Source organism: Bos indicus, chromosome 15, assembly GCF_029378745.1.
Source record: "Bos indicus isolate NIAB-ARS_2022 breed Sahiwal x Tharparkar chromosome 15, NIAB-ARS_B.indTharparkar_mat_pri_1.0, whole genome shotgun sequence".
NCBI lineage: Eukaryota > Metazoa > Chordata > Mammalia > Artiodactyla > Bovidae > Bos > Bos indicus.
The window spans coordinates 32,064,005-32,089,667 of NC_091774.1; the positions used below are offsets into that span (position 1 = coordinate 32,064,005).

The 25,663-nt window shown below is 37.4% G+C and overlaps 1 protein-coding gene across 5 annotated transcripts in view; it reads left to right on the forward strand.

The window, feature by feature from the left end:
* The window catches only part of TBCEL (tubulin folding cofactor E like), a 66,146-nt gene that overhangs the window by 29,731 nt on the left and 10,752 nt on the right, over nt 1-25,663 (forward strand). For 4 of the 5 annotated variants that reach the window (XM_019975418.2, XM_019975422.2, XM_019975419.2 and 1 more), the window contains 3 exons: nt 338-594; nt 3,865-3,991; nt 5,467-5,583. In XM_019975418.2, coding sequence (XP_019830977.1) covers nt 338-594; nt 3,865-3,991; nt 5,467-5,583 — 501 coding nt within the window. Of the gene's footprint in view, nt 1-337; nt 595-3,864; nt 3,992-5,466; nt 5,584-16,678; nt 17,317-25,663 lie in introns of those variants that run through there. The other variant, XM_070803556.1, reaches the window with a different exon arrangement.

Below are 25,663 nucleotides of genomic sequence, written 5' to 3' on the forward strand. Positions count from 1 at the left end.
CAAGGCCATGCATCCTTTCCTGGCTGTTCCAACTACAATTTGAATTCCATTCCTATATGAAGTGGCATTGCACTTACAGTGCTGCTTCATTGAGCATTTATTTATTTAAGCATACAATTACTTTAGTACTGGGTTGTATCATTCTCTGCTCTTTTATGTACTTTAGTCATCTTCCCAACTGTATTTTAAACTTCAGAAAGACATCTTTCTATTTGTTCTGCTATACGTAGCAGAGTCTCATACGTAGTAGAAGCTTATTTACTGAGTGACTAAAAATAGGTGCAAAGTAGAAACTTAACTGCTTTAAACAATGAAATATTTCCTTTTTTCTCTGCAGTTTGGAAGAACTCTTCCTGTGCCTTAATGACTATGAAACAGTGTCTTGTCCTTCTATTTGCTGTCATTCTCTTAAGCTACTACATATAACAGACAATAACCTCCAAGACTGGACTGAAATACGCAAGTTAGGAGTTATGTTTCCCTCACTGGATACCCTTGTCCTGGCCAACAACCATTTGAACGCTATCGAGGAGCCTGATGATTCATTGGCCAGGTTGTTTCCTAATCTGCGATCCATCAGCCTCCACAAGTCAGGTGAGGGACATGCTTGTTCTTATTCTACATGCAAATTGATCTGCATTTATGCATGAAATACAGTGAAAGTGTATTTCTTTCCATCATAGCTCTGCCTTCTTACAGGATGATTTTACAGAGTGACATGTAGATGCCTATTGATAAGTTAAATTTAAGGCATTCATTTTTATAAATGCTCTGGTAAATATCAATATTTATCAAATATTCACTTGGCAGAGTATTATATTAGTTATTAATATTTTATATATTAAAGGGGCCATGCTATGAAAGAAGTGAAATTGATGAATTGGGTAGTAAAAAGAAGGCTGCTGCTGCTGCTGCTGCTAAGTCGCTTCAGTCGTGTCCGACTCTGTGCGACCCCATAGACGGCAGCCCACCAGGCTCCCCGTCCCTGGGATTCTCCAGGCAAGAACACTGGAGTGGGTTGCCATTTCCTTCTCCAATGCATGAAAGTGAAAGTGAAGTCGCTCAGTTGTGTCCAACTCTAGCGACCCCATGGACTTCAGCCCACCAGGCTCTTACGTCCGTGGGATTTTCCAGGCAAGAGTACTGGAGTGGGGTGCCATCGCCTTCTCCGAAAAGGAAGGGTAAAAAAGTACAAAAAGTTACAAACAAGATGGTTTTGTCTGGATTTAGGTTAAGGAATTCCCAGTCCTTTCAAATTCTCACTTATCTTTTCTAGTATTTACATATAATTGATTATCAATTTGTTGCTATTTGATTCTGCATATAACAGGAATGAATATTTTAGCCTAATTTTAAAAATGAGTAAATTTTATTATTTGGAATCTTAATATTCACAGCAAAACTGAGCAGAGAGTACATAGAGTTCCCATATACTCCCTGCCCCTACTCATGCAAAACCTCCCCTTCTATCAACCTCCCAGCACCAAAGTGATAACATTCAGTTTACCTACATTGACATCATCCAAAGTCCAGAGTTTGCACTCTTGGTGTTGTTCATTGTGTGGGTTTGGACAAATGTATAGTGACACACATCTACCATTGTAGTATTGCACACCTTAGTTTACTGCCCTAACTAGCCTCTGTTCTCTGCCTGTTCATCCCTTCTGCCTCCCTAATCCCTGGCAACCACTGATGTTTTTGCTGCCTCCATACTTTTGCCTCTTCCAGAATGTCACATGGTTGGAATCATACAGTGTGTAGCCTTTTCAGATTGGCTTCTTTAACTGAGTAATTCACTTCTTTCTCTTAGTTTAAATTCCCTCATGTCTTTTCATGATAGCTCATTTCATTTTTAGTGGTAAATAATACTCCATTATCTGGATGTACCACAGTTTATTTATCTGCTCACAAACTGAAGAATATCTTGGTTTCTTCCACATTTTGGCTTAATTAATAAAGCTGCAAACCTCCATGTGTAGGTTTTTGTGTGGACATGTTTTCAATTAATTTGGGTGAATAACAGCACAGTCGCTAGATCATATAGTAAGAGTATGTGTAGTTTTGTAAGAAGTTACTAAACTCTCTTCTAAAGTGGCTATACCATTTGCATTGCACCAGTAATGAATGAGAGTTCTTGTTGCTCCACATCTTTTGTCAACATTTGGTTCTGTGAGTGTTTTGGCTTCTGGCCATTCTAACAGGTTTATAGTGGTATCTCATTGTTTTAATTTGCATTTTCCTGATGGCATATGGTATAGAACATCTCGTATGCTTACTTGCTGTCTGTATTTCTTTGCTGAGATGTCTGTTCAGGTTTTCTGCCCATTTTTTAATCAGATTGTTACTTTTCCTATTGTTGAGTTTTAGGAGTTCTTTGTAGATTTTGCATAACAATCCTTTATCCATGTGCCTTTAGCAAATATATTCTCCTAGTCTGTGGATTTTCTTCCCATTCTCTTGGCATTGTCTTTCTGCCTTTTTTTTTTTTTTTTAAGAAACCAACTACATAAGGAAAAATAATTCTGACCTGTAACTGAAAAACCACACAGTTTATTTCACCATGGAGATTTTAAGGGTGGGAATTAAGTCTTAAAAACAAGTGATTATGTAAAGTTTAAAAATAAAATAAAATTTAAAAAAAAAGTAAAAAAAAAAAAACAAGTGATTATAAAGCAATTGTCCTCCAATTAAAATTTTTTAAAAAACAAGTGATTTGCATAAGGAAACTGTTTATTTCACAACTGACACTGCTTGAGCTAACTCCATTCTTCCTCCTAGATAGAATGCTGTTCTGAAGAGGACAGCAGTGACCTGGGTTGGTTATGCACCAGTTTATTGCTCCTCTGCCTTTACCTTGCTGAAGGCTGATAGAAATAGGAAGGGAAGAAAGGGACTACGTTGTTCTCTGCAATGGATTTAATTAACGTGTTGTAAAACTGAGCAGGAGTATTTTTCCTGCCAGTGCCAAGTAAAGACTTGGATGCTACATTTGTTCACAGCCATAGGAAGAGTTTCCTTTTAAGACTGACCAGTCTTAATTTGTTGCCTATTTTCCTGCCCAAGGGGTTCAAGTTTTTTGTATCTCAATTTGTTTGTTTTAAATTTTGAATGTGTTTTCCCTATCCCCAAGATGGAGATAGTCAAAAGATAATGTTTAGTTTCTGGTTCTGTGGACCTTGCCCATTTTAGTACTTGTTAAGTAAAAATTTAGTCTAGCAGTATCCACTCTTAGATTCTGTGAGTCTGTATTTGATGAAAGAGTTGATCACATCACTTTTAAAATTTTGTAATCATGACATCCATACTGCTTATTAAACCACTGGTGGTCGCCTTTACCAGCCTTTTGGGTAGAGAATCAGTAGATGAGTGAATGTTGGAGAGTAAAGGGGATCCTTGAACACTGGGGTCACGGAGAAAGGAGAGGCTGCAGGGGAGTTTTATGGTGTTTTATTGGAAACAGTGTCAGACTTTATTTTTCTGGGCTCCAAAATCACGGCAGATGGTGACTGCAGCCATGAAATTAAAAGACGCTTACTCCTTGGAAGGAAAGTTATGACCAACCTAGATAGCATATAAAAAGCAGAGACATTACTTTGCCAACAAAGGTTCATCTAGTCAAGGCTATGGTTTTTCTTGTGGTCGTGTGTGGATGTGAGAGTTGGACTGTGAAGAAGGCTGAGCACTGAAGAATTGATGCTTTCTAGTCTTTCCTTGAATAAAAAAAAATTTCAGGATCTAGAACTAGCTTTTGTGATCATTTTAGCATTTCAGAACTTATTAATGGAAATAATTTGTTTAGTGATGTTTATCTTCTCATTTGTATGCTTTTCTGGATTTACTTAAACAATATATTTCTCAAATTAGGTTTGCAGTCCTGGGAAGACATTGACAAACTAAACTCATTCCCTAAACTTGAAGAAGTGAGGTTGTTAGGAATTCCTCTTCTGCAGCCATACACTACTGAGGAGCGAAGGAAGTTGGTAATAGCCAGGTCTGTTGTCCTGATTATTTTGCTTTCTTTCCTCAGTGCTTTGTTGTTTCATTAAGGGAATATGCACTATTGGAAGGTGGGAGGAAGTACACTGTGTGTTTATCCATCTCTAGAACAGACTGTGCTTAAAGCTTCTGCACCTCCAAATTCTAGAAGAAAAGGAACGTAATATGATACGAAAAATGTGAAATATAATTCATCTGCCAAGACCACTGAAAATTTCCTCACAAGTCTATTCCAGTTTTATACTTTTTGATATTTACAATATTTGAAATCTTGTTTTGGGTCATGAGGAAAAAGTAAGTACATTTGGGAATTGATTCCTTGTTTTCTCTGTTAACATAGAAGTCATTTACAGTGTAAATCCCTGGAAATTGGGCTGTTTCATTAGTGTAAAACTCAAGAGAGCAGTATCTGTGGTTTTTTCTTCCATTTAGATTGACCTAAACTTGACCACCACCTTGTTACCTTCTTCCTCCAGCTGTCCTGCCTTTCATGTCTCAGCCTCTGCCTCCCTCAGACTCCTGATATGTCCTGTGAGGGTTTATTTTTGTATGTATGTGTCTTTAACAGCATTGAGGTTTGGCTAAGATGTAAAGGGCTGTGGAGCTTTGCTCTGTTCTCTCGTGTGTATACATAGTAGTTTAATAGGGGAACAGTAATCTTGAAGAGTCCCTAAAGAAGAGTGATTCTGTAAACTGCTTTGGTCTTTCTGACCAGCTCATGTCTAGCAGGTCTTTACTGCTTGCCAGTTGTTGACGTACACGTTAGTATCCTACTGAGGAAATAAATTTCAGCCTATTTTTCTTCTAAGAAGAGGAAGTCTTGCATACCTTATGCTTTGTTTTCTTTACACAATTCTTTTGTAAATACAATAAATGAATTCCTGAACTATGTGAGCAAATTGTACTGACTGCTCTGTAGACCTGTGCTGTTCAGTATGGCCCCATCAAGCCATGTGTGACTTTGGAACACTTGAAATTATGGCTAGTCTGAATTGAAATGTACTATAAATGAAAAAACACATACTAGATTTCAAACACTTTATATGAACAAAAAGAACGTGAAGTACCTTAGTTACTTAGTGTCGATTATAGGTTGAAATATAGCCTAATATGTAGTATTAAATTAGATTAAATATAATGTAGTATTAAAATTAAGCTCATTTGTTTACTTTTTACTTTTTAAAATGTGGATACTAGAGAATTTAAATTACATGTGTGGGTTGCATCATATTTAAGTTTGGACAGTACTGTATAGAATCTTATTTTGAAAGGTGAGGTATGGTTATAAAAGGTCAGTGTTACTTCCAAAAACGCAACTTTAGAGAAATTTTTGGTCTGTTTGTTTTCTATCACGTTAGTTCATGTAAGTAGCTGTGCACAAGCGGAGCCGCATCAAATGCATCCTTTCAAGAGAATAAGACTGGGCCTCAAGCCAATCATTCTATTGTATCTTTTGCTTTTCATTTATAGATTGCCATCCGTCTCCAAACTTAATGGCAGTGTTGTTACTGATGGTGAGCGAGAAGACTCCGAGAGATTTTTTATCCGTTACTATGTGGATGTCCCACAGGAAGAAGTGCCATTCAGGTAAAAACCCCTCATCAGCTTAGCAACACTTTAGCAAGTATTGAGGCAACTTAAGAACTATTGCTTTAAAGCAAAATCTACTGACTTGTTATTGGACCCTCTTAGAAGAAAAAGCAAACCTGTTTTATGTTATTCTCCATAGTGGATTTTTTCTAGCCTTGCACTTGTATTAAGAATGTTTGGGTAAGTATTTGACTGCTTCCAGCAGTTCCCACTCCATCTTCCATATCATCGATTCCTTTTTGTTCCTTTCTTCCAGGAGCACATTTTCACCCACCCCCAAAACTGGTCTTTTTTTTCACATTGCATCTGCTTTTAAGCTCTACTATGTTCTGCAGTTTGGAAGGCTTGGCAAATGTACATGAGGTTTAGTGATTATGAGAAAGGGACTAGAAAATAGAGTCCTTAAATAGGAAATATTAAAGAAATGAGGATGTTGAGTCGGAAGAGAAATGCTGAGGCCTGCATATGAAGGGTTAATATGAAGTTGTTCGGTGAGAAACTAATATTCTATAAATGTAAAGAAAATGTAGCAGATATTATATAGGTAAACATAAAGGGGAAAAAACTCCCTAAACAGATTTCTGGGTATTGGAAACTAGAATCAGTTACCCCAAAAGTTATTCTTTTCTTAGAGTTTAAGAATAGCATTCAACAGGAGGCGTTTCAGACAACAAGATGCAACTTAAGGTTGAACGTGAGTCAAACCACATTCTGTTTACAAATTTCAGTGATTCTAATTCATTCCTGGCATCTGGCACATAACACTCAGTCGTGTCCAACTCTCTGTGACGGCCTGGACTGTAGCTTGCCAGGCTTCTCTGTTCATGGGATTCTTCAGGCAAGAAATCTGGAGTAGGTTGCCATTCCCTTCTCCAGAGAATCATCTCGACCCAGAGATCGAACCCAGGTCTCCTGCACTGCAGGCAGATTCTTTACCATTTGAGTTACAAGGAAGTCCTAATTCATTCCTACTGAACATTTTTTTCCCCAGAGTTCTCTGTTATTTACAGACTTTAAGAGAGTTTCCATACTGTAAGGCTGAACCAGGGCTGTGAAAGAGATTTGTGCTATTAGCAGTAGAATTTTAATGCTTAAATGTTTAAAATGTTAGACAATTAAGTAAGGATTTTGAAGGTAAACTTTTAAAATTAGCTAAGAACAGCTAGTTAGGAAGAAATACAGCTATGCCTTTAGCACAACCCAGAAATATTAAGTTAAACCATGTAAAAAAAAATTTTAGGTTAATAAAACTATAGTCTGATATCTATAGTTTCATTTGATTCAATCTAATGTATTATTAGAAGAAGTAAATATTCTGGCTTTAAGCATAAGTCTGTCATGACAGGTTACTAAACTTCGTCTGCTACAGGAAGTAGTATATATATGGCAGTAAATTGTTTCTGTCCCTGATGGCGTAATTTTCCTAAAGTGCTTTTATGCCTCTGTAGTAATCAGTATCTTGAATGCATGTCATAGAAATCATCTTTATCAAGGGGAGGACTTTATTGGAAGGATATTGAGAAACTAAAAGAATTGCTAGATGGTCTAGAGAACCCGGTTTAGACAGGAAGGAAAGCAAGGATAGCCAAGCTTTCCTCTTACAGTCCTCTTTATAGATTTCTGTTGGCACACTGCGCTGGACTTTACCACTGAACACCTGCAGCAGTGTCATGCACTTTTGATTTCCCCATTAGCACTGAAAATCATTTGTTACTGACCTTTGCTTCATTCCCTCAGTTCAGACCTTGCATCTGACCGGCTGATTGGCTGGTTTAAGGCATGTACCCACACTCTGTCTCCCCAGAGATAAGGAGCGGGCTTATCTGTTCTTTTTTGGCTTCTGCAGTGAGCAGTGATAATCTTGCTTCCCCTAATCTTGGGACTTCTTCCCATGTAGGAGCAATTCAGCGGAAAGAACATTTACTATAGTCTGACACAGAGATTACTTTGATTAACATCTAGATATATACCTTTTCTTTGAAGTTATGTATTAAATATTTCTTTTCTTACCTACCCTAATAAATTTCTTATACAAATGAAAACACATTTCTTTTTCCTTGTAATGAGATAACCTATTCCAATCCTACGTAGACTGTGATCAATTACCTACTACCAAAGATTTATGCAGTCAAGCTATTTTAGTTACCACTCTGGCCTTGTTGCCTTTTTTATAATTATGCCTCTTTTCTCACTAGTAGTAATTAGTTACAGTTACTAGTAGTAGCTTGATGCTACCGCCTGGTCTCTTCCTTCCTTCCTGATGTTGAAATATTGAAATGGGCAACCAGATTTCAGTGTCTCCCACCAGCATCCCTGGCCTATGAAATGTTTTCCAAGGATGTATGTGCTCTGCTCATGAATGTATTTTGCAAGGCCTTGGGGAAGACAGTATCTCTCGGTCTTTGTAGGGTCCATGGCTGGAGAATGGGTGAAGTGATACAGGGTGACAGTAATTTCCTTCATCCCTGTGTCTTGAAATTTCTGAATTCCTCCTTCCACATTAGCTCAAAGAATTTGTGACATTTCAACTTGTTTTAGCATAGACCACCACCATTGAGTCCAATTTCCAGTCAGCCAGCTTAGAACCACTCTAAATGATTCTAAACCATTGAAGCTAGCCGCTAGGTTTTTTAAAATTCAGAACCTTTGGTAATATACCTACACAAAATCAGCCAGATCTAGAATTGCTTTTTTTCGCCTTGGTTAACACAAATTATTTTTTATATTCCCTATATTCATTTCCCATATGTTTGTCCATATAAATGACTATAGACTTGTAAATGTTTTGATGGTTTTGTAAATGATCCCACAGACAATGCTGTGATTGATGGTGGTACGGTAGAGTATGTCTGTGGAGGGAGGAGGCAAATGGGGAATTAGTTTACACTTGCAAGGTAATTCCCTCAGGCAAGGGGATTTTACTGCCTTTTCAAGCCACAGAGGAACAGTCTTGTTGGACCCAGTGAAGATTTAGGGATTCAGGATATTCCCAAGTCCTCAGAGTCCTTCCTTATATATACTTCCACTCCAATATATGTTCTGTGTCTCTCCCATCAGTGCTTCAACTTTCATAGCGTAGTTCCAATATGGATGCAAAATGACCTATAATTCAGCAACCTAGAGCATAAAATCTTGTATATTTGTTTTCATGGCTACTTCAGCTCTGTTGTAAGAAAGCAAAGATCCTTTATAGGAATTTGACATTAACATTCTCTTTATGTAATATTCTCCATTTTGTACCCTTAAAATAGCGGGTGCTCATAGTCTTGAATTGTTCATTCCCGTCATGTGTTTTTTTCTTGGCAGCACTCTGTCGGTCTCCTAGAGCATTTCATGTGAGCTCAAGTGATAATTAGTTATTTCACCACTCCATGGCAAGGACTTGCAAAATCCCTCCCATGAAAATTGTGATATTCACTGGCCTCTACTAGGCCAGAAACCAATCCCAAATCACCTTTAATCACCTGAGGTATTATTGCTGGGGAATCTACTCCCTGGTAGTAGGCCCATAGGGCACAGAACAGAAATCAACTCTGACCAACTTAAGTAGAACAGGAATTTAGTAAAAGAATAATGAATACTGTGTAGGGCTCAGAATTGATAAGATTAGAGAATTAGGCTTGGGCAGGGTTGAGGGGAAGGCAGGCACAGCCAAGATTTCTGTAGATCTCACTGTACAAACAGTATCCTTCTTACAGTGGTCACTGGACAGTCATCAGTAAGTTGCTAGACTTCACTGCCTTCAGACATTTTGCAGCCATGCTTTTGAATGTTTGACTCTTCCTTATCTGCTGTGAGTAATCTCTGTCAGACCTCATGTCCTTGCATTACATCTTAGGATTTAAAGTTCCAGCTATAGTTAGACAGGTTTATGTCACCTTCCCAGGTTCTGGCTTCCAGGAGAGAAAGAGAATACCTACTCTTTAGCTTCTGTAGTGGGACGTGGTTTCTGCCTCTCATCTGTCTTGAGTTTCCCTCAAATCAGAAGGGCATTCTGATGCCGAAGTTGACATATATCCACAGTAGTACACATTGCCTAGTAGTTTTCTTATAAGTCTCCCGGTGGACTGATTTTGAGCCACTATAATATGCCAGGAGCTGTGTTAGCCATTTTTAAAAGAATATAGTAGCATTCATGCTGATGCAAGATGAAATGGTAAATAACAGAGAGGAATTTATATTAAATGCATTCATTATGAATTAAGAGTGATCTATAAACAGGGCATTAGTACTATACTTACCATCTCTTTAATTGTCTCCCAAGTTATATGCGTAATTTCTCCCCAAAATGCCTATGAATAGTGAATAGCACAGTTCATAGTAAAAGGTAAAAATTTGACTTCCTGGATAATTCAATGTTTCATACAGAATCACATAGTTTCCTGGTGGGATTGAGGTATCTGTTTATTTTGAAGAAAACATTCCTTTTCACTTGACCATGGATTTTTAAAATCTTGATTTCCCTATAAATTCTGACTTTCCCAGCATCCTTCCCCAGTTTTAGGCTCCCCATTCTTCTCCTCTCATTTTCCTGTCTTGTGTCATTAATCACCAAATACCTCTGTTCAACTTAGACATAAGTAAGAAAAGTTAGCCAAAATGTCTTTTGAGAGCTCGAATAAAAGGCCGTTATGATCCATTCAGTGTCCTTTATGGTAGCAAAGTTATTTTGTGAGTCAGTCGGATTATTCACACACATCTGTTTCCATATGATTAGTCATTTTGGCAACAGAAGACTTTAAAGCCGATCCAGAAATTTACATATTCTTTTTTTCTATCTCAGAATAAAATATAAGCTCCAGTTACCTGTACCACTTCAATTTTTTATGATGAACAGAATAAAATGTTTAGAGGACTGAAGGGAGACATACTTATTAAGAGTGTTAAAATTCCTTACAGGTGCTCCCCTTCTACTGGTAGGTGGAGCTGGAAGCTTAGCCTCTCTACTGTGTCTGTTTATAGTAATTATGGACAGACACACACACAAAAAGCAGAGGAGTTGCCCATATGTTTCATATTTATTTATTTTGTAAAACAATAGAAGATGAAAATTTTCTGTTGCATGATTCTTGGTCTTTAAACATCATAGTGTTTGCTTTTCCAATCAGTAGGTTTTCTTTTAGAGTCTTCATTTCTGCCTGGTCTCTTCATGGCTTGTATGGCAGTGGTGTGCTATTTCAGAATCAGTTCAGTGGGTGCTGCCAGTGGTTGAAAAGATGTCCTCACTGTGTTGGTCATATTTCAGTTGTTGGACTCTCATATTTTACCAGGAGACCTTCTAGGAAATAACTCTAGATTCTAGATGGGTTTCAAAGGGCAGTTTAATTTATTTACTGAATATCTACTATGAACTAAGAGGCATTGAGCCAGAAGCTGCAGATAAGGCAAAATAGTAGTATCTATTCTTAAGAAGGTTGCCATCTGCACTAAGCTAGAGATATATTTCCTCTGCTGGAGGCGCCTCATGTTCCCAACTTTTAAAAATCCAGTTATCTCAGGATTTCATCTTTGCATCTCTTCTCTTCTGTACTCATCCCATAGGTACTTTTATCTAGTCCTATGGCTTTCCACATCTTTTAATTTCAAATAATTGCCAAATTTATTCAGCTTTCATCTATATGCCCCTAAATTCCAAACTAATATTTCCAGATATCTACCTGACATCTCTATCTGATGTTTAACCCTAAAGTGTCCAAAATCTAACTTTTGGTCCCTTCTTTACCTTTCCTTGGCCCCTTGCCTTCCCTGCTTTATCTGATGCTGTGCACGTTTTCCTCCATCTCTTCATTCTTCCATTTGCTCAAGATTAAGAGTTGGGCACCATCCCTGATTTCTTTCTCCTATACCCCACAACTAGTCCATTTTGTTTTTTTCAATTCTGCTTTCAAAAATATATAGAATCTTAATACTTCTTAGCATCATTTTAGTTCAAGCCTTCCTCATCTCTTACCTGTATTATTATAGTAGCCTTCCAATTGTGTTACCAGCTCTTAAGTGTGCACTGTTTACTGCACAGCAGGCCAATAAATCAAGAGACAAGTTGTTAGGACAAGGAAGAGCGACTTTATTTTGAAGGCCAGAAGATTGAGAAGATGGTGGATTAGCATCCCAAAGAATCATCTTACTTGAGTTAGAATTCAGGCTTCTTTTATATTAAAAGGGGAGGGAATTTGGTTTGTTTTTGCAAACTTCTTGCTGTGGTAATCCTTTATTAGCTGTCTGAGTAGGTCAGGTCACTGATGTCCCTGTAAACCTCCAAGGAGAGAAGTGCTATTCTCTATCCTGCAGCTTTTTATATCTCATATCTTATCCAATGGAAAATGTTGCAGTTTTAAAGGTCAGAGTCATGAGAATGGGCTAACCTGTATTATATTTCAGGCTATAAGCAGCATTCTTAACTTGAAGCAAAGCAATAGAAGACAGAGGTTAAGTAAAATAGATCTAATATGGAGTCAGATTTGTTCTTTCCTATTACAATTGGCCTCCCTATATCCACCCTTGCCCCATATTCTCCACATGCTGTGCTTAGTCTCTCCATCTCTCCATTCTTGGAGATTTATGTCCAACTCTTTGCGACCCCATGAACTGTAGCCCGCCAGGCTCCTTTGTCCACGGGGATTCTCCAGGCAAGAATACTGGAGTGGGTTGCCATGCCTTCCTCCAGGGGATCTTCCCAACTCAGGGTTCGAACCCAGGTCTTCTGCATTGCATTCTCATTTACCATCTGAGCCACCAGGGAAGCCCAGTTCTCCACATGGCAGCCAGTTTATAAGAACTCAAATACATGGGGAAAAAAATCCTTGCCGTTCATCAAACACACCAAGTACACTCCGCCTCAGGCCTTTGCATCGTTTCCCCTGTTCAGAATGTGCCACAGCAACTGCTGGGCTCTCTGATACCTCATCAGAGACTCCCTTCCTGACCAAGCTAGCTGAAACAGCACACCTCTGTCTCCTGTCATTCTCTGAACCTACCATTATTTGTATTTATCAACACCTGGCATCACTGACTCAATGGACGTGAGTCTGAGTGAACTCTGGGAGTTGATGAGGGACAGGGAGGCCTGGCGTGCTGCGATTCATGGGGTTGCAAAGAGTCGCACATGACTGAGTGACTGATCTGATCTGATCTGAACCTACATTTCTTTGGAGAAGGCAATGGCAACCCACTCCAGTACTCTTGCCTGGAAAATCCCATGGATGGAGGAGCCTGGTAGGCTGCAGTCCATGGGGTCGCTAAGAGTCGGGCACAACTGAGCGACTTCATTTTTACTTTTCACTTTCATGCATTGGAGAAGGAAATGGCAACCCACTCCAGTGTTCTTACCTGGAGAATCCCAGGGACGGGGGAGCCTGGTGGGCTGCCGTCTATGGGGTTGCACAGAGTCGGACACGACTGAAGCGACTTAGCAGCAGCAGCAACCTACATTTCTTATTACTGAGTTAATCTGGTGAAGATGAGGGGGAGAATATTCCAGACAGAAGGGAGTTTGTGGGAAGTTAAGGCACAGAGGTATGAAATAAGTCTTTAGTTCCAGTATGACTTAATGATAAGCAATTAAATGGGAAGTCGTGGCAGATAACACTGGGGAAGAAGGTAGAAACCAGAGCAGGCCAAGACCTTGGTGTGCCATGCCAGTTCAGTTCAGTTCAGTTCAGTCGCTCAGTCGTGTCCGACTCTTTGCGACCTCATTAATCGCAGCATACCAGGCCTCCCTGTCCATCACCAACTCCCAGAGTTCACCCAAACTCATGTGCATCGAGTCAGTGACGCCATCCAGCCATCTCATCCTCTGTCGTCCCCTTCTCTTCCTGGCCCCAATCCCTCCCAGCATCAGGGTCTTTTCCAATGAGTCAACTCTTTGTGTGAGGTGGCCCAAGTATTGGAGTTTCAGCCTCAGCATCAGTCCTTCCAATGAACACCCAGGACTGGTCTCCTTTAGGATGGACTGGTTGGATCTTGCAGTCCAAGGGACTCACAAGAGTCTTTTCCAGCACCACAGTTCAAAAGCATCAATTTTTCGGCCATTCCAGTAGACTAGGACTTCTTGTGGGCCATGTGGAAATCATTGAAAGGCTTCAAGTGGGAAAGTTATGTGGGCAGATTTAGGTTTGTTTTTAGAAGGAGAGGCTGAGAGAGACCCAGAGGCCTAGTTAATAACTGAGACTTGAGTAAAGGAGGATATGTGTATCAGTGGTCATTTATTTCTCTTTACAGAGGTACATATTAGGACTGAATTTCACTGTATAATTTGAAGCCATTTTTAGAAAATACCTCGTGAAATTCTATGTGTTTTCTGGTATTTATAGGTCTGATTTCTCTAGGGGTATAAAAGTACCATTTAGAGAGAAAAAACTCCACATTTATGAATCTGGTACATGTTAAAATGTACCTATTTATTATTTCTTGCCTTTCCGTTTATCAGACATCTCTCTACATTGCCTGTATTTATCAGTTTTTCCTTTGTTTCATGTTTTCTTTATCTCTTAATTTCCTGAGAGATTTAATTTAAGTTACTTATTTCCTACTTAACTAATACACAGCTCCCGTGTGTTTAGTTTTAAAGAGAAACAGAAAAAGAAAAACCATGGTAACTTTTCTTTTAGAAATCAACATATCATGTATCTTTTTGGGGGGGTCCAATGGTTTCTATTTATTTTTAAAGACAGGGAAAGTAAATGCATTGATTTGGGGTGTCTTTTTTTAGACTTTAGAATTTTGTTTTTCATAAAAGGGAGTTACGAGAGGCATAGCTCCAGTGAGCAGTTATTTGATGGGAAGAAATGCTGTTGTCAGAGACAGAGTGGCAGTGCGAGAAATAAAGTTTTCTTAAAGGCTTTTCTTTTTGCTTTTATCCTCTTTTGGTATCTCACTTTATGTTTGTCCCAAGGAGTCCCTAAACTGTGCCCTGGGAAATCCTTATTTATGATGTCAGGAATTGTAGTAGGCATTCCTCAAATGTTTATTGGATTGTCATTAGTGGTAACCAGCTTTTTAAAATATGGAGAGCATGTTTTTTCCTGCTTAAGACTAATGGCTTTTCTAAATGGAGCTGATTGTATCTTCATGTTACTGTGAGAGCAGGGCAGCAGGCTGTATTTGGACCCCACCTCAATGAAGGCTTATTTTGCCCTGGGTGCTGGAGAAATCCTAGTGTGCCGGGTCGTTCCCTCATATCCCTTCCAGACAGAGGACCTGCTGTTGTGAGAGAACATTCCTCCGTTGGACAGAGTCTCCTGGGCTTCTCCATACTGCCAGCCTCCATCATCCTCTGACAAGGGCCATGACACAGCACTCCTCACATTCAGCTGCAAGTCTGATGAGAAACAAAAGGGGCTTTCTGCTTGGCGCGCCATGGAGAGCCTCTGAAATGTTAGCTCTCCCTGTTGCTTACCGCTTTTGTCATTCCGATTACCTTGGACTTGATTGTGACTTCTTTCCACTTTCCCAGCCCAGCAGAAGATAGGCTGCTTTCCTAATCTTGATTAGAGTTAATATATGAGAATTTGAACATAGCTGCAAAGGAAAAAAAGAATGAGAATCAGCCCTCCCAAATCATGGTCTTGGGGGAACTTTTCTTTGTTGTCTAAACTTTTTGTTTTGGCCAGGGCATGGGGCCAGTTTTATCTTTTATTGTTTTTGTTTGCTTTTTTAGAATTAAAATAAAATACTGAGAATAATATATAAATACTCATGTTCACATGGTTCAGGACTGATGATTTTTAATATTTTACTTGTTTATTTTTTCATTGAAATAGATAATATTACAGATAAAACTGGAGTACTTTTTTGTCTCTGTTCTTAGTCCTATTTCTTACTCCGAAAAGTAACCAACCACTGACAAGAATTTGATGTATATAGTTGATGTCTACTTATTATATTTTATATATCTATTAAAGTATAAAGTGGGATCTTCTTATACTTTGTCAATATACACCGCAGTTTTTTTTTCAATCTGATATTTTCACTTTGTATTTTGTTGAAAAGAAGTTTTAAAAATTTACTATAACGTGTATCAGTCCTTTGTTCTACAGTGTATTTTTTTTTTAATTTTTGGCCACACTGTACAGTGTGTGGGATCTTAGTTCCCCGACCAGGGATCAAAACCCACAGCCGTGCAGTGGAAGCATAGAGTCCTAAACCACTGGACTGCTAGGGAAGTCCCTCTGTGCTTTATTCTTACTCCATCTTGGTCAAGAAATCATTTCCTTTCCAAAGATCACTGAATATAATCTTGTGGGCTTTTCTCTAAAAGTGCTTTCACATTTATGGCTTTGATTTGTCTGGAATCTATTTTTGTGTTTAGTCTCTAATAGCAATCTAAGACTGTTTTTTTCCTCCACAATGATAATTGGTATTCACCACTGATCTGTAATACCAGTTCAGTTATATATCTAGTTTTTTATGTATATTCATGATTCTTTGTCAGAGTCCTGTTCTAGTCCATTGATGTGTAGTCCATTCCTGTACCATTACAAAATTGCTCTATTACATTGTTAAATTATAGTAAGTCTGAACTCCCAGGAAGAATATGTTTCCTCACCTAATTGTTCTTTTTCTAGATTCAGGTTAACTGAATCTAATTCAGATTAGATGTTTTAGATCCTTTTCCCTATAATTTTAGGATTGGCTTATCAGGTTTCACAAAAATCCTGCTGTAATTTGGATTCCAGTTACATTGAATTCATTGACTAATTTGGGAGAATTGACATCTTGATGCTGTTACATCTTATCTGTGAACATAAGATGTCTTTCCATTTAATTCAGAGAATCTTTTTAAATCTGTTTTTATATTTTTTGTTGTTGAGTTGTAGGATATCTTCATACATTTTGGATATTAACCCCTTATCCGATATGTGATTTGCAGGTATTTTCTCCCATTTGGTAATTTGCCTTTTACCTCTGTTAATTGTATGCTTTGATGTACAAAAGTTTTTTAGGTCTGATATAGTCTCATAAGTCTATTTTTGCTTTTGTTGTCTCTGGTTTTGGTGTGAAGTGAAGAAGTAAAGTCACTCAGCCTACCAGGCTTCTCAGTCCATGGGATTTTCTAGGCAAGAGGACTAGAGTGGGTTGTCATTTCCTTTTCCAGGGGATCTTCCCGATCCAGGGATCAAACCCGGGTCTCCAGGATTGTAGACAGATGCTTTTACCCTCTGAGCCACCAGGGAAGCCCCAGTATCTAAGAAATCATTGCCAAATCCAGTGTCATGAAGCTTCCCCTTATATTTTCTTCTACGAATTTTATAGTTTTAGATGTTACATTTAGGTCTTTAATACATTTTGAGTTCATTTATGTATATGATGAAGGTAAGAGTCTACTTTCTTTTCCCAATTTTCCCAGCACCATTTGTTGAAGAAACTGTCTTTTCACTGTGGGGTGGTCTTCAAACCTTTATGGGTCATTTGACCATATATGTGAGTTTTATTGCTGCCCTCTCTGTTCTCTTCCATTGGCCTATATGTCTGTCTTTATGCCAGTCCCGTGCTATTTTGATTACAGTAGCTTAATAATATGTTTTGAAATAAGGAAAATGTGAGTCCTCTAATTTTATTCTTCCCTTCCAAATTTTTTTGGCTAATCAGGATCCTTTGAGATTCTGTATAAATTTGAGGATTATTTTTCCTGTATATGCAAAAAAAATGCTATTGAGATAGTGATAGGAATTGTGTTGAATCTGTAGATTGTATTAAATGTGGACATTTTAATAATATGAAGTATTTCAATCCATGAACATGGATCATCTTTCTGCTTATTTATGTCCTCATTAATTTATTTCAACAATGTTTTGTAGTTTTCAGTGTTTTCCTTAAAAAAAAAAACCATTGATTTCTGATTATTTCCTTCCTTTTGCTTGATTTGCTCTTGTCCTAGTTTTTAACGTAGGAATATAGATTCTTAATTTGAGGACTTTCTAATAAACATTTAAGTGCCATAAATGTCACTGTGTGCACTGCTGGCATCCCAGGTATTTTAATGTGTTATATTTCAATTTCCATTCAGTTTTGTTTTTAAAAATAATTATTTTATTTGAGTCTTCCTCTTTGACTCATGGTTTATTTAGAAGTTTAATTTCCAAGTGTTTAGGAATTTTCCTCTTATCTTTCCGATATTGATTTCTACTTTTGTTCCATTATGGTCAGAAAACATACTTTGTATAATATCAATTCTTTTAAATTTGCTAAAGTGTATTTTATGCCCACCTTGGTGATTATTCCATGGGTGCTTGAAAATTGTGTATTCTGCTCTTGTAGAGTGGAGTGTTCACTGTGTGTCAGTTAGACACTGTTGATTGTTTTGTTCATATCTCTGTTCTTGCTGATTTTCTATCTAGTAACTCTGTCCTTTTCTAAAAGGAGATGTAGGTAGCTTTTTGAATCTGGTTTCTTTTATTTAGCATAATGCATTTGAGATTCATCTCGTGTGTATCACTAGTTAGATCCTTTTTACTGTTCAGTAGGACATGGTTTATTTAGACATTTATCAGCTGAAGTACATTCTGGTTGTTTACCCTTTTGGGCAATTTATTAAGAAAGCTATGATAACCACTCACAGGTTTGTGTGTGAACATAAATTCTTATTTCTCTTCAGTAAATACACAGAAGTGGAATTGCTGAGTCATGTGGGAAGTATATGTTTAACTTGTCAAGCTGTTTTCCAGAGTGACTGTACCATTTTGCTTTCCCATCAGCAACATATGAGAATGCTGTTGCTTCAAATCCTCACCACCATGGTATTTTCAGTTTTCTTGTTTCTGTCTTTAATTTTAGCCATTCTAATAGATACATAGTGGTTTTAATTTGTATGTACCTAGTGACTAATGGTATAGAGCATCTTCTCATGCGCTTATTTGCTACCCAGATGCCTTCTTTGGTGAAATATATGTTACAATCTTTTGCCCATTTTTGTACTGGGTTCTTTTCTTATTATTGAATTCTGAGAGTTATTTATATACTCCATATATAGATAGATAGATAGATAGATAGATATATCCCTTATCAGACAATTGTTTGGTAAATATTTTCTCTCAGGCTGGCTTGTTATTTTATTTTTTATCAGTTATTTCAAATAGCAGGCATTTTAAATTTTGATGGCATTCAACTTACTGATTTTTTTTCTTTTATGGATTATGCTTTTGGCGTTATATCAAATCTTAGATCACAGAGATTTCTTATGTTTTCTAGGCATTTTATAGTTTTAGGTTTTACATTTAAGCACATTGATTCATTTGAGTTAATTTTTGTATATGATCTAGGATATAGATTAATTTTTTGTTTTGTTTTAATTTGAAAATATGAATGTCATTGTTTAGTTGTATTCATTGATAAGACTATCTTTTTACTATTTAACTAAGTTTATACCTTTGTTGAAAAAACAATTAACTGTATAGGTAGACTCTATTTCTGGATTCTCTCTTGTTTTCCACCGGTCTATGTGTCTGTCCTTTTGCCAGTATTATGCTGTCTTGATTACTGTAGCTTTAAAATAAGTCTTGAAATCCAGGCAGTATGTATTTCAACTTTGATTTTCTTTTCAAAGTTATTTTGGCTGTTCTAATTCCTTTGCCTTTACATATAAATATTAGGATAAGTTATTGAATTTTAGAAAAAAATTCCTGCTGGGATTTTGCTTGAGATTTTGTTGAATCTGTAGAACAATTTGGGTAGAATTGACATCTTAATAATATTGAGCCTTCCTGTCCATGAACCAATGATCTCTCCATTTATTTAAGTTTCCTATGATTTCTTTAAGTAATTGGTGTTTCATAGTTTGCCACATAAATCCTGCCCATATTTTATTACATTTTTACTTAAGGATTTCATGTATCTAAGCCCTAAGATAAATAGTACTATTTTTAATTTCAGTTTTCAACTGTTCATTGCTAGGATAGAAATACAATTAGTTTTTGTATATTGACCTTGTATCCTGCAACCTTGGTAGATTTTTTGCCTCTTTGTTCTTTGGTGAGTTCATTGTAGACAGTCATGTTGTATATGACAAGGCACAGGTATATCTTCTTTTCCAATCTATATGACTTATACTTCTCTTTTATTTTTTCTTCTTTTTTCTTTATTTTTCTTTTTCTTTTTTTATTTTGCGTGCGTGTGCGGCTTGCTGCGGGAGTCCCATGATGTTCTCCCATTCTCCAATCAGATAGGAGTCCTTTATCTTCCTTCGGACCTGACCCATGCTCTGACTGTATCTCTTGGAGGTGATCTCCCGCCTGACCCCTGCCATCTGGTGTTTGCCAGCAATTTGCATCAACCCTTAAGTTTTGCTCATTAAACACCCTCTTTGGCAGCTCTGTAGCTCCCCTGCAACTTTTACAGCTTGGTTTTGGGTACAGGCTGCTTCCAACAGAGCCTGAAGGTACAAAACTTGTTAGATCGGAATGCTGAAAAAAAAAAGACTCGGAAAAGGTCATAAGATTTTCATGGAGATTTAAATAGATTTGTCTACAGTTTTAGAGGGTAGGCTGTGGAACCATATTCTTTGAAGTTTTTTTTTTTTTTTCTAATTATACTTGTTAGGTTGCTTTTTAAAACATATACACAGGAGTATAAAGAAAACAAAAAGGTGACTGATAATTTCACTGTTCAGATAATCTCTTTTGGTGGTTTTTTAATGGAAAACTGTACATGCTTAAAATTCAAGCTGCAGAATGATAAAAGACTGAAACTGAAAGCGTTTATACTTAAACATACACAAAACACAGAGGTCCTTATTTTCCTTTATCTCTTTATTTTTCTTTTTTCCCTCTTTTTCTGCATCTCTTAAGAAACTCATGAAGTGTTTTTTTTATTTTATTCTATTTTATTTTTAAACTTTACAATATTGTATTAGTTTTGCCAAATATTGAAATGAATCCGCCACAGGTATACCCGCCTTCCCCATCCTGAACCCTTGTCCCTCCTCCCTCCCCTACCCTCCCTCTGGGTCATCCCAGTGCACCAGCCCCAAGCATCCAGTACCGTGCATCAAACTTGGACTGGCGACTCGTTTCATACATGATGTTATACATGTTTCAATGCCATTCTCCCAAATCTCCCCACCCTCTCCCTCTCCCACAGAGTCCATAAGACTGATCTATACATTGGTGTCTCTTTTGCTGTCTCGTACACAGGGTTATTGTTACCATCTTTCTAAATTCCATATATATGCGTTAGTATACTGTATTGGTGTTTTTCGTTCTGGCTTACTTCACTCTGTATAATAGGTTCCAGTTTCATCCATCTCATTAGAACTGATTCAAATGTATTCTTTTTAATGGCTGAGTAATACTCCATTGTGTATATGTACCACAGCTTTCTTATCCATTCGTCTGCTGATGGGCATCTAGGTTGCTTCCATGTCCTGGCTATTATAAACAGTGCTGCGATGAACATTGGGGTACACGTGTCTCTTCCCCTTCTGGTTTCCTCAGTGTGTATGCCCAGCAGTGGGATTGCTGGATCATAAGGCAGTTCTATTTCCAGTTTTTTAAGGAATCTCCACACTGTTTCATGTAGTTTTTTTAATTTAGTGTGCCATTACAGTGAATTATATTAACTGTTTTTTTTTTTTTAATGTTTAACCAGCCTTAAATTCCCAGAATAAATCTCACTTGGCTATACTATAATGTTAATCTTTTTATGTATTGGAAGGTTTATCTTGCTGATGTTTTGTTGAGAATTTTTGTGTCTATATTCATGAGGATTGTTTTTATATATCTGTAATTTTCTTTTTCTTAATGTCTTTGTCTTGGTTTAATACTAGAATTTTAGGATAGTGCTGGCCTCATAAAATGAGTTTGTAGTGTTCTTTCTTCTTCCCTTTTCTGAAAGAGTTTGTGTAGAATATTATTTCTTTCTTAAGTATTTTGTAGAATTTGTCAGTGAGGCCATCTGTGCCTGAAATTTACTGTAGATTTTAACTATGATTAAATTTATTTAATAGATACAGCTTGATTCAAGTTGTTCCTTCTTGAATGAGCTTTGATAGTTTGTGTCTTTGAAGGAATTCATTTTATCTTAGGTATTGAATTTATTAGCATAAAGTTGTTCATAATATTTATTTATTATAAACCTTTGATGTTTTAGAGTGATGTCTCCTCATTTAATCCTGATATTAGTATCTTCTTTTCTTGATCAGTCTGGCTAGAAGCTTATCAAGTTCACTAACCTTAAGGACCAGCTTTGGGTTTTATGGGTTTTCTCTTGGTTTTCTGCTTTCTAGTTCACTTATTTTCCTCTCATATCTTTATTAGTTTCTTCCTTCTTCTTGGTTTGAGTTTACTTTGCTCATCTTTTTCTATTTTCTTAAGGTGGAAGCTTAGATTATTGATTTGAGACCTCTTTTCTTTGTAAACCTTTATTTCTATAAATTTCTCTTTAATCAACTGCTTTAGCTACATTCTATAATTTTTGATATATTGTATTTTTATTGAATTTAGAAAATTTTCTAATTTTTCTTGTGACTTTCTGTTTGACCCATGATTTATTTACATGTGTGTTGTGTATTTTCAAAATTCTTGGGGATTTTCCAGTTATATTTCTGTTAATGATTTATAATTAAGTTTATTATAGTCAGATAACATATCTTGTATTATTTCAATTATTTTAAACCTAATAAAGGTATATTTGGGGCCTAGAACATGGTCTGTTTTGGACAAAGTTCCATATGCACTAGGTAAAAAACATGTTTTCTGATGTTGCTAGAAAACATGTGTTAAAAATGTCAGTCAAGTTTGTAGTGTTGGCCAGGTCTTTATATTGCTCACAGTTTTCTGCATTCTTATTCTGTTAATTACTGAGAAAGGAGTGCTAAAGTCTCTAATTGTAACTATGGATTTGTCTATTTCAGCTTCCAGTTCTACCAGTTTTTGTTTCATTATCTTGAAGCTCTCTTGTTAGATATATACACGTTGAGGATTGCTACTTATATATATATATTGTTATTTATATATATATCTTTTGAGCTTACCTCTCCCTTTGTAATGGTTTTTGCAGTTGTCTCTAACCGGCTCCCTAGACTCTTGATTTAGAACCAGCTCTCACAATGGATTTTGGAGACCCTATCCCACTAATTACTGAGTTAGTGTAAATCTAGTCATCTAAGCAGGAGGTGTGCGTGTATGTTCTCAGTTGCTCAGTCATGTCCATCTCTTTTTAACTCCATGGACTATGGCCCGCCAGGCTCCTCTGTCTGGAATTTTCCAGGCAAGAATATTGGAGTGGGTTGCCATTTCCTACTCCAGGGGACTTCTTGACCCAGGGATCAAACCCACATCTCTTATGTCTCTTACACTGGAAGGCAGATTCTTTACCACTGTGCCACCTGGGAAACCCCTAGCAGTAGGTGATTTGATTCAGTTCCTTTTGGAAGAGTTATCTTTTTACTTCCTTTACCTAGACCCATTGGTCAAAAGAGGTAGCCTGAGAAAGTGGATCTGCAGCAGTTTTTTGCCTCCTTATTTCATGCCCAACCTCACATTACCCTAACTCTATTAATACTTCAGGCAGTGATCCCGGCTTGAGTTCCTATAGCTCCTGTGGGGTACTTTTAACCACCTTTGCTTAACAAGAATTTAACTCCTGACTGCTACTACCTGCTTTGAACTTGGAGTCCAGTGGTCCTATAGTTTCAGTTGTATGCTTTGTATTTCTGTTCAGTTTCTGATCCATGGAGATGTCTCTTATTTTTGAGACTGGGCCATGTGTTCTTGCAATTCAACTCTTTCATATTTTATCCATTTTATTCTGCTTTGGGAGCAGAAATACGTTAAAATGTGAATTTATGGAGCCATTTTGTTCAGGGTTTTAATCATATTGATAAGTGTATATCAAATAATTACTTATCAGCTATATAGTATTCTATTTATGACTAGGTGTCTGTCCATTTACTAGGCAACTTTGTCAGTACTTGAATTTAAGAAATAGTAAATTGAAACAAAATTCTAAGTCTTTATGGAAAACTATATGAAAAATACTAAGTTCAGTTCCAGACACTTTGCTCTGTGTCAATGATGAGAATAAGTAATTCTGGATGTAGGTTAAATACAGAAGCTTGAGGAAGACAAGTGGGAAGCATCTATGGCTTCATTTAAGTGAGAGAATGAGCTCCATGATGGAAGATCACGGACAGAAAAGGGATGAGAATCTGGGAGTGAATTTTGAGTACAACCCAAGTGTAGATGGTAAAAAGAAAACCTGTAAAAATAGATTGCAATGTAATGTAAAAGGAGAAGAGAATTTCTAGAGCAGTATTCATTATTGCACCAAACCATTAAGATGGTGATAACTGAGAAAGAATGATGGTCTAAGAACAAGACCCAAATTCTACTTTCTACCTTTCATTCTTCCATAGCAAACTGGCCCTCAATTCAATTACTTATCTGTAAAGTATGTAGTAGATGATCTCTGTGATCTTTTCTGCTTCTGAAATGTGATGTTTTATGTGTTTTAAAGATGTTGGTGACTTTGAGGAAACTGTTTAAGTAGAGTGCAAAATCCCAGCTGCAGACTGCTATGGCAATCCTTGATATGCCATGATATGCGTATGTGTGTGTGTGTGCTCAGTCGTGTCTGACTCTTTGCGACCCCATGGACTGTAGCCTGCCAGGCTCCTCTGTCCATGGCATTTTTCTAGCAACAATACCAGAGTGGGTTGCCATTTCCTCTTCCATGCCATGGTATGATACCATGTGAAAAAAAGAGAGAAAGCCTACCATACAAGAGAGATTAAATAACAGCAATCAGATGTTTGAAATATATTTTGAATCTTTTGTAATACCTTAGGAAACAAAGTAAACCGTGTGAATAGTTTTCTTCTAGTTACTCTTAATGATTTTGTTCATCCAAGAGAAGCATAAGGGATTTTTCATGTTTTATTTGTTGCATTCCTTAAAGAGAGAGATGTCTTTGTTAGGGATTTCAGTTCAGTTCAGTCATTCAGTCGAGTCCGACTCTTTGTGACCCCATGGACTGCAGCACGCCAGACTTCCCTGTCCATCACCAACTCCCACAGTTTGCTCAATCTCATGTCCATCAAGTCGGTGATGCCATCTGACCATCTCATCCTCTGTTGTTCCCTTCTCCTCCTGCCTTCAATCTTTCCCAGCATCAGGGTCTTTTCTAAGGAGTCAGTTCTTCACATCAGGTGGCCAAAATATTGGAGTTTCAGCATCAGTCCTTCCAATGAATATTCAGGACTGATTTCCTTTAGGATGGACTGGTTTGATCTCCTTACAGTCCAAGGGATTTATTTTGAAGTGAAAGTGAAAGTCACTCAGTCATGTCCAACTCTTTGCAACCCCATGGACTATACAGTCTATGGAATTCTCTAGGCTAGAATACTGGAGTGCGAAGGCTTTCCCTTCTCCAGGGGATCTTCCCAACCCAGGGATTGAACCCAGGTCTCCTGCATTGCAGATGGATTCTTTACCAGCTGAGCCACAAGGGAAGACCTTATTTTGAAGTAAAATAGCTTTATTTAGAATAAATACTCTAGTTGATTCCATGAGTCTGCTTTTGAGACTCAATAGAGTAGTAGAATTGTTAGCTTAACACTACTGGATAGGCCCCTGTGAGCACACCTCCAGATAGTTTCAAGGGAGAGATGGAACACTTCTGGGATACCCTGTGGTAATACACTTGCATTTTATGTAAGACTCATCATTTTTTTCTAGGATGCTCCTTGAGATTGTGAGCTGCCGTTTTTATGGATTTGGAGACATGAGGTCCAAATGTGGTACTTTCTGCCAGCTTAAAACCTTTGCTTCAAGGCCTCCTTTAGTCTTCCATGTTCCTAAAAATTATATAAAATATTATGTTCATATTGCTTAGGATAGTTATAAGACTGCAAGGTCACCTTTGTCTCTGTTCATCTTTAGGGATTAGGTTTTTCATAAACTCACCCTCAGACTGAGATTTAAGGTGGAAACCTAGTCTTTTTCAAGTAGTGTGCCAGGTCTTTGTTCTAGCTTCTTGGACCAGTGACTGAACTGTAACTGAGGAAATGTTCCTAGCTATCTTAGGAATCAAGAGTGAAAATAGGCAGTAAGGAGAAAGGGACATACCTCTCCCAACCTGACCATCG